This window comes from Pygoscelis adeliae, unplaced genomic scaffold (assembly GCF_000699105.1).
Source record: "Pygoscelis adeliae isolate BGI_AS28 unplaced genomic scaffold, ASM69910v1 Scaffold4, whole genome shotgun sequence".
In the NCBI taxonomy this organism is placed as follows: domain Eukaryota; kingdom Metazoa; phylum Chordata; class Aves; order Sphenisciformes; family Spheniscidae; genus Pygoscelis; species Pygoscelis adeliae.
The window spans coordinates 18,366,563-18,378,316 of NW_008824986.1; the positions used below are offsets into that span (position 1 = coordinate 18,366,563).

General features: G+C 43.6%; 1 protein-coding gene across 2 annotated transcripts in view; it reads left to right on the forward strand.

Moving 5' to 3' along the window:
* The window catches only part of XPNPEP1 (X-prolyl aminopeptidase (aminopeptidase P) 1, soluble), a 33,438-nt gene that overhangs the window by 19,236 nt on the left and 2,448 nt on the right, over positions 1-11,754 (forward strand). Inside the window, exons 10-19 of one of the 2 annotated variants that reach the window (XM_009325961.1) lie at positions 769-858; positions 2,203-2,253; positions 3,406-3,464; positions 4,158-4,235; positions 4,772-4,843; positions 6,649-6,709; positions 7,549-7,618; positions 8,834-9,007; positions 9,886-9,962; positions 10,819-10,917. In XM_009325961.1, the coding sequence (XP_009324236.1) occupies positions 769-858; positions 2,203-2,253; positions 3,406-3,464; positions 4,158-4,235; positions 4,772-4,843; positions 6,649-6,709; positions 7,549-7,618; positions 8,834-9,007; positions 9,886-9,962; positions 10,819-10,917 (831 nt within the window). The remainder of the gene's footprint in view (positions 1-768; positions 859-2,202; positions 2,254-3,405; positions 3,465-4,157; positions 4,236-4,771; positions 4,844-6,648; positions 6,710-7,548; positions 7,619-8,833; positions 9,008-9,885; positions 9,963-10,818; positions 10,918-11,754) is intronic. The other variant, XM_009325962.1, reaches the window with a different exon arrangement.

Genomic DNA, 11,754 nt, shown 5'->3' on the forward strand with positions numbered 1-11,754 from the left:
TCCTGCTAATCTAAGGACAGCTGATGTTTGGGGAAGTGCAAGTGATAAGGGATCAGTTACTAGTTCTTAATGCAGGGCCACCCCGTCCAGGCACAGGAAAGCTTTGTCTCAAACCACTGATGTGATCTCCTTTCAGAAGTGGACGGCATGTAAAGCTCAGCTTTGCAAAGACTTTTCATGTTTTTTGGGGCCTTGATGTGTTTGTCAGAGCTGCTGATCACTAGAAGTGGTGATGCTCAGTGCTGGAGGAGCCTTGAGGGGTCCGCCAGGTTCAACTCCAGTGCTTGCTACCTGGGCTGGGTACCCTTTGCTCTCTGATACTTGAGGGTGACAATCAGATAACAAGTCAAGGTGGCTTTTTAGGTCTGTTTGCACAGCCTAAGTTCCACCTTAGTCCCTGGGATTGGTGTTTCTCATTGGCTGTCTCTGGGCCTTTAGTGTACATCAGCAACAGGGAAACCCATGGCTCAGACATTGATATGTATTCATCAGTAGTATTTAGGATATCCGAATCTTCAACCTGCTTCATGACAAGTTGTTGACCCTTTAGTTCCTTGGATTTCGTTGTGGCTATTCTTCCTTCAGTCAGGGACTGTTTCTCCTTTTTATTCCCCAGTGCACTTAGCTGACTGCTGGCAACCAGTATGTCACAGCGCTGAAGGTTGAGAGAGACTGCCAAAGTACAAATTGTGGCCAGGCTGAGTTATTAAACCTGTAGGATTATGTAGTCTGACTAATCCACAAGTAATCCCTGTCCTTCTGCTGCAGGCTTACCGATACCTCACCCCATATACCCCCATCTGCATTGCAAAGGCTGTGAAGAACGCATCAGAAACAGAAGGCATGAGAAGAGCACATGTAAGTGAAGCCTTGAGAGCCTCCTTGCACATGGCAAGAGGTTTGCTTTACGTTCAGGGAAACAAATTACATTTTCCTTTCAGTTTTAGTGTTTTGGATTAAAAAGCAAGTAAGAATTTGGATGGCAGGATAAAAATGGTTTTCTGTCAGACATCTACTGCTGTTGAAGCAGTTTTTTTGCTTGTTTAGCGTTCTCTTGGAGTGAAGAACAACATTTGTAATAGTGTGAGGAACCAACCTTGCTCTGTTGGAAGATCATGCAGACTTGAGAAGTGTTGTTTAGAGTATGGGCCCTCAAAGGGATGTTCTTTCCCCTTTACTAGTTCTGTTGTCTTTCTCAGTGGAGTCTTCAAATTGTTATCACTTGAATAAACACAGCCTAAAGAACACAGAGAAATTCTTTGACACATGGTGCAAAACACAGGCCAAGATGTTCAGAAGCAGCCAGTGTCCTCAAAGCACTCTGTTTTTGTGTCATCATCATGACATTCTGGAAATGAGGCTGATTTCCCAGGAAGCTTCATATTTTAAAGCAAAGAAGCTGCCTGTGAAACAGGTTCATGGTGGGGCTGAAGTTTTCTCTTGTTCATTTCTTGTTAATTTTCAAGCAGCAGTTTTCACAACAGCAGGAATTTGCCATGTAAATCAGGGCTGGCAATGCTGTCCTTTTTGGTCCCATATTTTCTGCTAGCTTCTTGGGAACTGCTACTTTCTATTTCAATGCTTTTCTTTCCCTGTTAGTTAAGGGGAAGTAAAAATACTTGTACTGAGCAGAGACGCTTTGTCACCTGCCATCTGAGGACAAAATTGTGCCTTGCTCTTGTACACTTGTCTCCTGCTTTTTGCCCATGCATACTGCAAGCATGTAGAAAAAAGGAAGAAAAACGGGAGTCATCAGGCAAGAGAGAAGCCAGAAGCTGTGTGACAGAGACTGTGTGGTGCCCGTGTGCCTGAAGGGCATGTTTCCCTGTCGCATCACGAGATGATGTGTCGTGTGGTTACCTTCCATGATCTGAAATGCAAGATCTTGTGTGTTGAAGCAAAAGAGACTTGAAAGTCATGTGTGGGGTAAAGTCAGTGTTTGCCGAGTACTTGGTAATTCTTCACAGTAAGATACTTCCCAGCAGTAAACCTTTATTAACATTTATTTAATTGTCTAGATACATTTCCAGTGCTTGTATTAATTACAGGATGCAGAACCTGGAAAGACCTCTTAGATCATCTCTTAGTTTGTGTTTCTGAAACTTGCAGGTCGAATTCTTTTGCATCAAAAACTGTTTATACTGAGGTTTGATAAATCTTTTTTCTTCTCAATTTCCTTTTCTCGTGCCTATTTTAACATAGATTAAAGATGCTGTTGCCCTGTGTGAGCTCTTTAACTGGCTGGAGAAAGAGGTAGTGTATTAATTTTTTTAACTTGGAGATTTTATTGCTATGTAAAATTCTTCATTAGCATAAACTTTTTGATAGTCTTTACAGTGCCTTTGCTAAAAGTGGGGAAACAATGGGGGTTTTATCCATTTTTTGAGGGGGCGATTTCAATCATACTTTCATCCAGGGCTGAATGAATTTTTTTGAAAACATACTCCCATTCATTTTATACAGACCAAAGCCAGAGCAGGTGAGAAATGACCTGAACAGGCTTAATATAGTGTTAATACTGTCTTGTGCTGGTTTGGTCTTGTAAATCACGAAATAATATCCAGTTTGGTGCAATACTTCGGAATTATTCTCATGATAATCAGTGTTGTCTGGCAGTATGGACAGATTTAGCATTTATGAATGGAGAGGTGCAGTCATGCCCATGTGCAGCGAAAACGGGATAAGGACAAACTACTCGTGTTTTCTCTGGGCTAGAAGTACAAAGTGAAGGTGCAGAGTGCCAGGTGTTACACAGCAACTTACTAAGCTGTGGTCCTTCCGTGCTACTGCATGTCCGAGTCCATTAACTTTTCCTATGGAGATGGCTCGATGACTTCCAGAAGGTGCGTTTTTACATGTCTGAGTACCTTAGGAGGTCTACCTCAGGGGTTATGAAACGTAGCTCTTGCTCCCCTTTGCCTGTTGTCCAGCCCTGGGGAAGTTGTGTCACAGGTTTTAATTTATCAAATGCCTAAAGTAAAATTTAACGTCCTTTGTTTTTCCTGCAACTGCTTCCATTTCTGATTTAAAAGCATAAAAATTCTGCTAATACCATGGGCTGTTGGAGAGAACTATTGAAGCTCAGTGTAACCCGTCTGTGAAGAGATGTTGCCTTGTGAGATGCTACCTCTGTACATATCTCAGTGAAGTTAATACCATACTGACTGCTCCCTTGTCAGGGTTCAGCAATCCTGCTGTGACCGTCTCTGCTTCCTGCTTCTCACATGCCCTGCACAATATTGCTAGGTTTGTGTTTGTCATTACTGAGGAATGAGGACAGAAAACCTGGAAAGAGGCCACTTCAAGACTGGGTTTCATGATGCACAGACGAGGCCCAGTGCTTAAGCATATAGCATTTTCTTTGCTTGTTGGTGTACTAATTCAACCTACATCTTTGTCCACTAGGTTCCAAAGGGAACAGTAACAGAAATAATTGCTGCAGACAAAGCAGAGGAGTTCCGCAGGTAAAAAGTAAATCCCCTGTGAGGATGTTTTCTGGGTGGCGTTTTTATCCTTTGTTTTTATTTTATTCTTTAGAAATCCAGCTCACTCGCAGATATATTTTACCTGAGGACAAACCATTACTACAGGATTTCTTTCAACACTTGAAAGAGTTGGGGAAGAATTGGGTCTCTTGGGAGATACAAGTCCCAGCCCACTGGATCCTATCCGCTTTCCTTTTGAGATAGCAATGAGGAGTGCTGCAGGTTAGGACACTTAAGTATGAGACAGTTGCTTTCTTACCACAGAGGAGTTAATGTAAGAGTTAGATTTCCTCCTCTTCTGATGGAGAATGAACACCATTTGTATTGAGAGATAGTCCCATGTGTACATCAACAGGACCTCTAAAAATGGCTTTGAGTAAATAAGTAACAAAGAAGAAATTGTTCAGGACATCTGTTCCCTGGGTGGTCTGGGTGGTGAATTTTTTGCTTGTAAGGAAAGGGTAGAGATGGAAAGCAGGTTTCCACATGGCTGGGAGGATAGGGCTTCGATCTGTACAAATTCTCCTACCTGAGTGTGCTTGCCCAGATGGCTTTCAAGGCTAAGGGGAAGGCTGAGGTGGTGTGAAATTGAGGATGGGGCACTCCAGGTGCCCTAGGTGCCTGGTGTGCTCCTCTCGCTTGTGCTGTAGTGATCACAATCTTTTCTTTCAGCCAACAGAAAGACTTTGTTGAATTGAGTTTTGCTACCATATCAAGCACAGGTCCAAATGGAGCCATCATTCACTACAAGTAAGAGAAACACAGCTTCTCCTTTCATCCTTCACCAAACATAGCTGGAATGAGCTATCTAGCTTCTTTGTGGAGTCACAACAGAGTACTCTAGGGAGACGTAGTCACTGTTGATTGCCATCTTGCTTTATTCCACCAGAGCTTCCACGCATACTAAATAAAGATCTCTCCCTGCTGGCAGCATGCATGTATTATGATGCTGATCTGCTCGGGGCCATCCAAAAGGGCTATTTTGGGGGTAGAAGTCTGGGAAGGACGAGTATGAAGTGCAAACTGTTCTGAGATATGTCCAGGAACAGATGTTGAGGGTTTTGCTGGAAGCAACAAAGCTATTCTCTGTATTGTAGTGCTATTTATTGTAGACAAATACACTCCTCAGTATGATCCCTGGCTCAGCATGTGTGGGATTTCTATCACTGCCACAAGAAATCAGAGCCGACGCATCCAAGCTTGCACTTAATATGGTTTCTGGACTGCAGACGTGGGCTGGAGACCTTAAAACTGTGGAACAAAAAACTTTGTGTTTAACTGAACAGGCCAGTTCCTGAGACCAACAGAACGCTGTCTGTGAACGAGATCTACCTGCTGGACTCAGGAGCACAGTACAAGTGAGTGGGATGAATGGTGCTGAACTGTTACGTTTTCTGCTCCCAATGACCACCTGCAGGGTCAGCTCACAGTTGCTGTGGCAAGCGTGGCAATGTGTAGTTTCGAGCGCAGTGCCGTTTCATAGAGAGCCTGCTCATTGTATTCCCTCTGGAGGGAGCCTGTGGGATTCTGAACATAGCCAAGTGCGTCAGTCAATGGGTGACTGATCCGTGGCAGGAGGCCCTGAGCTAGGCTCAGGACAGCAGACTAGGGCTGCTGACAAGCTTTGTCTGGGGCAGGGGATGAGACCTAAAAGTACAGTTCCCATCTGAATCCCATTACCAGTGTGATGGTAGCTGCGCTCTAACTGGTGGTACCCGTTTCTGTCTGTTGCAGCTCTGCTCACCTGGTGCATTGGTGTTAGAGCTGCAGGGAACAGCGAGCAGGCCTGACTGCCCTGGTTTAGCCTTGGGCTGCCTACACAGCAGCCTGCACAGCTGAGTGAGGCACCTACCCTGCTAGGATCTGCCCTGCGGGCAGATTTGACTGATGTTGAGGTCAAAACAAGGTGGGGCAAAGGAGCAGGACAGCACTGCCCTGTGGTGTTCTCTGCCTTTCCAGAGAGAGACTCAGAGGCAGGGTTTCTCATCCCAGTGGCCTCTTTGGGTCTCAGGTGTGTTTTTGGGAAGGCATCATGTCTGTTGACTCACTCAGTGCTGTTTTGACAGTGCCATTCAGTGGCCTCAATCTCTGCAGCTGTTTACTGTGGAACTCTGACTCCACGGAGTATGAAAGAAGTGATGTTTTTAACCAGTGTAAATAGATGAGAAGTGGCTTGTTCAGAAAGATGCGGGACAGGCCTGGTTGCTCCTTTGAGATGAGCTTTGTCTTTAGAGCTATGCCTTTTTATGTCAGTCAGGAAGAGCTTTGAAAAGAACCATACAGACATCCTTTGATAAGATTTTTACAAGGAGATCTTTTTTTCCTCTCCTCTGATGGCCTAATTAACGATTTCCTTAGTGCCACTATGAAAAGCAGCCCTTTGAATACAATATAAGCTGGACATCAATGGCACTTACCACAGCATTGTGACAGGGATGCTCCACTTGTCCCTGCTGAGAAGTTAAACCGTGAGTTCTTTGTTACCATGGTCTGTGTGTGCTGGGGAAGAGCATAGGCACATGAGTGAGTGTTTTAAAGGGAACTCATTATTTCAAGAGCCTCTGTGTTTTGGACAGCAGGCCCAAAATGGTATTTGTAGAAGGAACTTAGAGCCAGTTTCTGACATCTCAGACTAACCCCTATCCAAATGCCAGATAACTTTTAGAAATTGTAGTAGAAGACATCCTGAGGATGAAAGGGACACTATACCCCCTTACACTTCCCTTTCCTGAGCTGGTAGCTGTCAGTTGTGCATAAGTATGTATTTTTAAGCTAATGAATCATCTTCCATACAAATAGACTAAATTTGGCCTTCTCTGTTCTGTTCTCAATGGGCAGGTACCAGTTGCTAAACGTCAAATTGGCATCATTTTTATGAGCAGTTTAGATTCTAATTTGTGAAGAGCTTTGGGATGCTTATGGATGAAAGATGACATTTTGAATTGTAAATCATTATTGTTACATCTGGGACATGTGTGTTCAGGAATTTTTGAGATTAGGAACTGTTACATCATCAGTCTTGTGTAGCACAGAGCAGATGACTTTACCCAAATATGAGTTTGGTTGGTTTGCTGCAGTGTGACTGGGTTTTCTGTGCATTCTCACTTTGATCTTTCTTTTTCCCCCATCCCTTTGCTTCCTGCATCTTTCTTTGCCTCTGAAGAGATGGTACAACAGATGTGACCAGGACAATGCATTTTGGCATACCATCAGCCTATGAAAAGGTAAGTTGGTATCTCAATGTGGTTTGTGATCCGACCCTTATTATTAGAGATACTTAAACAGATTAGTAATGTGCACTTTTGCTATATAGTCAAAGTGCTCTGTCAAATATCATTTATTTAATAATATGTGACAGCATTTTGATAAAGAGTGAAAAGGAGGCTGTCAGACTTCAGATTTCCAAAATATAAACTAGGTGATTTAGAGAACGACACCTTTCTATCTTAAAATCACCTCTCATCTGCAAAGTGACATGTCTCCTCTAAGAAATGATAAAATCAGCAGGCTGAGGATAAACATTACTGGCTTGTCCAACGTGGGAGTTAAGGGGGTTAATTTAGTGCAAAGCTCAGTGTCTAATGCAAGGCTGCAGTAGTGGTTTGTGTCTAGTGTACCATATCAAAAAACAGTCTCAGGCTTATCTGAGAAGGTCTGTGTTGGAAATTCAGGAATGTAATTTTGTTTATTTTAAATTGCTTCTTTAATTAAAACTTTCATCATTATACTTCACTCAGTGATGAAAATATGCTGTAGGGTATGCTCAGGAAGTAAAACTACAGTCACAAAGAAAATCAGTCATGCAGGTCAGGTGAATCCTGCTGCTAAACCTGCAGTTTGAGTTTGTGACACACTCTCCATAATTAGCGGAGAAAGATCTTCAGAGTAATTTAAACTCTTTCTCCTCATGGTTTGCCTTTGGCATTGCCAGCCATAGGAGAGCATAAGCAATTCTTTCCAGATCCTCTGCAATTTGCTACAAGATGCAGTCTTTCTTTCCATTCCTGGGGAAGACAAAGTTTTGCCTCTCCCTGTTTACTTATGGCACACATTTCTTTGACAGGAATGCTTCACCTATGTCCTGAAGGGACATATAGCTGTGAGTGCAGCCATCTTCCCAAATGGAACCAAAGGTAGGTTGGTGAGTTGGAGTGTTTTGACCACAACAATGACCTCTGAAGAACCATTAAGTGGTCTGAGAGCAACGTTATGGTTGACAGGTCCAGATGTGTTAGGCAGATGTTGATGTAACTGTGTCTGTTTCCATCACAACATTTTGGATTCTGGATTACTGATGCCTTCTCTCTTGGCATCAACCAGTGCTGAAAATTCTGAGCGGGGAAGTCTGAAGGGTGTTCAAAGTGCTCTGGTTCTAGAGTGATAGTGGCTTCCATCAGTCAATGGCACTCTAACACATCTGTGGCCTTTCTGTGCTTGGAGGTTGTCTTTATGCTTTACTCATGGCCCTATCAAAGTGAGAGGTCACTTTCCAGCTTCAAAAGGACTGGCTAATTCTCTTCTAGTTAATGTGGAATCTTTTTTACCAGCGAGCAGCATGGGAAAATGACACACAAAGGAGCTGTTTTGATTTTGTGCAGGAGAAGCTGTGACATACATTCACCTCTGGTGAATTTATTGCAGAGCTATTTTCTCCCTGATCAGACACCTTACACAAAGATGCCTCTTTTTAGAGTTTTCTCCAGTTTGCATTCTTGGGTAGGTGAGGAAAAAGCAGCTGCATAGTGGTACGAGAAACCCCAACTGAAATTGGAGTGTGTCTGAGCTTGAACATATGGGCTTGGTGTTCACATGCAGGCAACAGAAATTCTCTGCATTCTGGTTGAAACAATCTGAAATGACTGGCCATCCAGGCAAGAATTGTGGCTGATTACTTCACCAAATACAATTGGCAGGTGGTCTGCTTGGAGTTCACTTAGTGCAGCTACCTTTAAGAAAGGTACTGAATTCTCTGTGGGACATTTAACCACTAGATTCTTTCCTGAAAACCCTAGTGGAGCAAGCAGCAGTGCAATGTTTCTGTTACAGACCATTTTCTGAAGAGCTGTGTAACAGGAGAGAGAGAGGAGCTCTTTAGTTGAGAAAGGGCTTGAATGTCAGACTTGCCAAATCTGCCCTGCAACTTCTAACAGTCCAATGACTTGCTTTCTTTGCTTGCTGGTGGGTTTTTTTTTGAGGGGGTGGTGGTCGTTGTTTTTTTTGGGGGGTTGGTTGGGATTTTTTTGCATGTTTTCCAGGTTTGAGGCTTCAGTGTGATTATCAGCATCTCTGAGGGAGCCTGACTTGATCAAATTCTCTCTCCATGTCTGTCTCTTCCCCTTGGCCTGCAGGTCACCTTCTAGATTCCTTTGCCCGCTCTGCCTTGTGGGACTGTGGTTTGGATTACCTGCATGGGACAGGACATGGAGTTGGCTCTTTCCTAAATGTACATGAGGGTCCTTGCGGCATTAGCTACAAAACCTTTGCAGACGAACCCTTGGAGGCTGGCATGATCGTCTCTGATGGTATTTAGCATTGGTGATTCTTTCTGGTTACTGGGGGAGGGACCAAGCTCTTTAAGATGCAGAGGGAATGAATCTGACAACGGTGTAAAGGAAAGGTGAGATCATAAGCTCTGGTCCTGCCTCCTCAGTTTATTTTAATTGTCATTTAAGCTCTCTAGGTAAAGACCCTCATTTTAGCTCTTTCACCTTCTATAAATCATCTTTTCAGCTGGGTGCTGCAGGCCTGCGTCCTGCTCTCTACAGTGCAAACCTCAGCAGAGCTGTGCTGCTGACCAGCTCAGCTCTGGCATGCTGCCTCCCATTCTGCAGTGGAAGAGCTGGCTATGGTACAAGGTGGACACCAAGCTTTCAGGAGCTAATCCTGTCTTTCCTATGGGCTATTTGAGGCAGCTGTTAAATCTTTACATGCCTTATTCTTCCAGTAGTAAATTAACAGCCTGCTGGGGTTTGCTGAGAGACTTGCATTCCTTCAGGGCTGCAAGTCCTCTCAGGGAGTCAGGGGAGCACTCTCTGAAATAAGTGGTTTGGGGAAGGAGTTACCCACCTGCCTTTCCTAAAGACATTAATATTTTCAGAGTTTCTGCTCTTTGGAACACATATACTCTGTGCTCTCTCTTGACTTGCAAGGAGACTCTCTGAGCTTGAGGGCTGTCTGTCTTGTTTCTCCTCTCTTTGAGAACTTTTGCTGTCACCTTGCTCGGGGCTTCTGTGCAGATTAAGTAGAGTCAGAAATTTGTTTGCTTCTGTGGATGCCTGATGTCAAGATTGCTTAGTGACTTCAGTGGACTAAAGCCATGGAGGGGAAGTTTGGCCATAGGGAGTAAGTATTTGCACAGTGCAGCTATGTGGCTTAGTTAATTACTTGTCTGTTTCTGCAGAGCCTGGGTATTATGAAGATGGGTCCTTTGGGGTCCGAATAGAAAATGTCGTCCTCGTGATCCCTGCCGAAACCAAGGTGAATGACCTGCTCAGGATGCACCTTTCTCCATGAGTCACTGGTTGTAAAACTTAAAGTACTGGAACTTGAGGCGGGACCACGCTGCTGCAGACAGTTGAATCCTACTCAAGACTCCTGGTCTCCAAGACCCCGCTTTGGTGAAGACTGATTCTAAGTCTCCCTTGCTAATGGGGGCACAGAAGACAGTTCTGCTTCTGCAGAGTTTCCATAGGTTGAAATGTGTATGTGAGAGTTGTTTTAAAATGTTTTCTGTCTGGATGTCAAAGACCAGAAGCATCTTTATTCAGCCCCTTGGAGTCATTGGTGTAGAGTTGGTTGATCTTCTCAAGTTGGGATTTTCTTCTCTGATAGAGTGTCGTCAGTGGCGGTAGAAACAAAACTACAGACAGATTTTGACATTATAATTGCCAGTCTGACTGGCAGACAATAATAATTTATTCTAAAATTTATTATTCTAAATATATAAATTCTAAAATTTATATATAATATAAATTATAAAATTATATATATAAATTCTAAAATTTATTCTAAAATTTATTCATAATAATAATTTATTCTAAAATTATAATTTTAGAAATGCCAAATTGAAAATGACCATATAGTCATCAAGCTGAGTCCCGTACAATTGTGACCTGGGACATGGCCTTTAAAAGGTGACCGTTGAAAGAAATAACTAAGGTTTATATTGAGATTCTTTGCTTGAGCTGTAAGAAAAATGTTATTGTAAGTTGCTACCCTCTCATCTGAATGTTACATGGGTTGTTCTGTAGTGATGACATGAACCCAGGAATAAGTGTGATCTGGCTAGAGCTGTTTCTAAAAATTTACAACCCTGTTTTTCTTTCTGCTGCAGTACAATTTCAAAAATAGAGGGAGCCTGACTTTTGAACCCTTAACCCTGGTTCCAATCCAGACGAAAATGATTGATGTTAATTTGCTGACACAAAAAGAGGTAAGTAAAACAGTAGGTTTGCATTGCCGCCTTTGAACTAGAACCAGTTTGTTCTGTTCTGTTTACAAGAACCACTGGCCTCTGTTCCATTTCATAGATCCAGAGAGCAATCCTGAAAAATCTGACTTAATTTTGAACTTGATCCAGCTTTGAGTGGGAGGGTGGACTAGACGAGCTCTCCAGAGGTCATAGAATCATAGAATCGTTTAGATTGGAAAAGACCTTTAAGATCACTGAGTCCAACCTTTAACCTAGCACTGCCAAGTCCACCACTAAACCATGTCCCTAAGCACCACATCTGCACATCTTTTAAATGCCTCCAGTGATGGTGACTCAACCACTTCCCTGGGCAGCCTGTTCCAATGCTTGACAACCTTTTCGGTGAAGAAATTTTTCCTAATATCCAATCTAAACCTCCCCTGGCGCAACTTGAGGCCATTTCCTCTCGTCCTTTCGCCAGTTACTTGGGAGAAGAGACCGACACCCACCTCACTACAACCTCCTTTCAGGTAGTTGTAGAGAGCAATAAGGTCTCCCCTGAGCCTCCTTTTCTCCAGGCTAAACAACCCCAGTTCCCTCAGCTGCTTCTCATGAGACTTGTGCTCTAGACCCTTCACCAGCTTCGTTGCCCTTCTTTGGACATGCTCCAGCACCTCAATGTCTTTCTTGTAGTGAGGGGCCCAAAACTGAACACAGTATTCGAGGTGCGGCCTCACCAATGCCGAGTACAGGGGGCCTATCGCTTCCCTAGTCCTGCTGGCCGCACTGTTTCTGGTACAAGCCAGGATGCCACTGGCCTTCTTGGCTGCCTGGGCACACTGCTGGCTCATGTTCAGC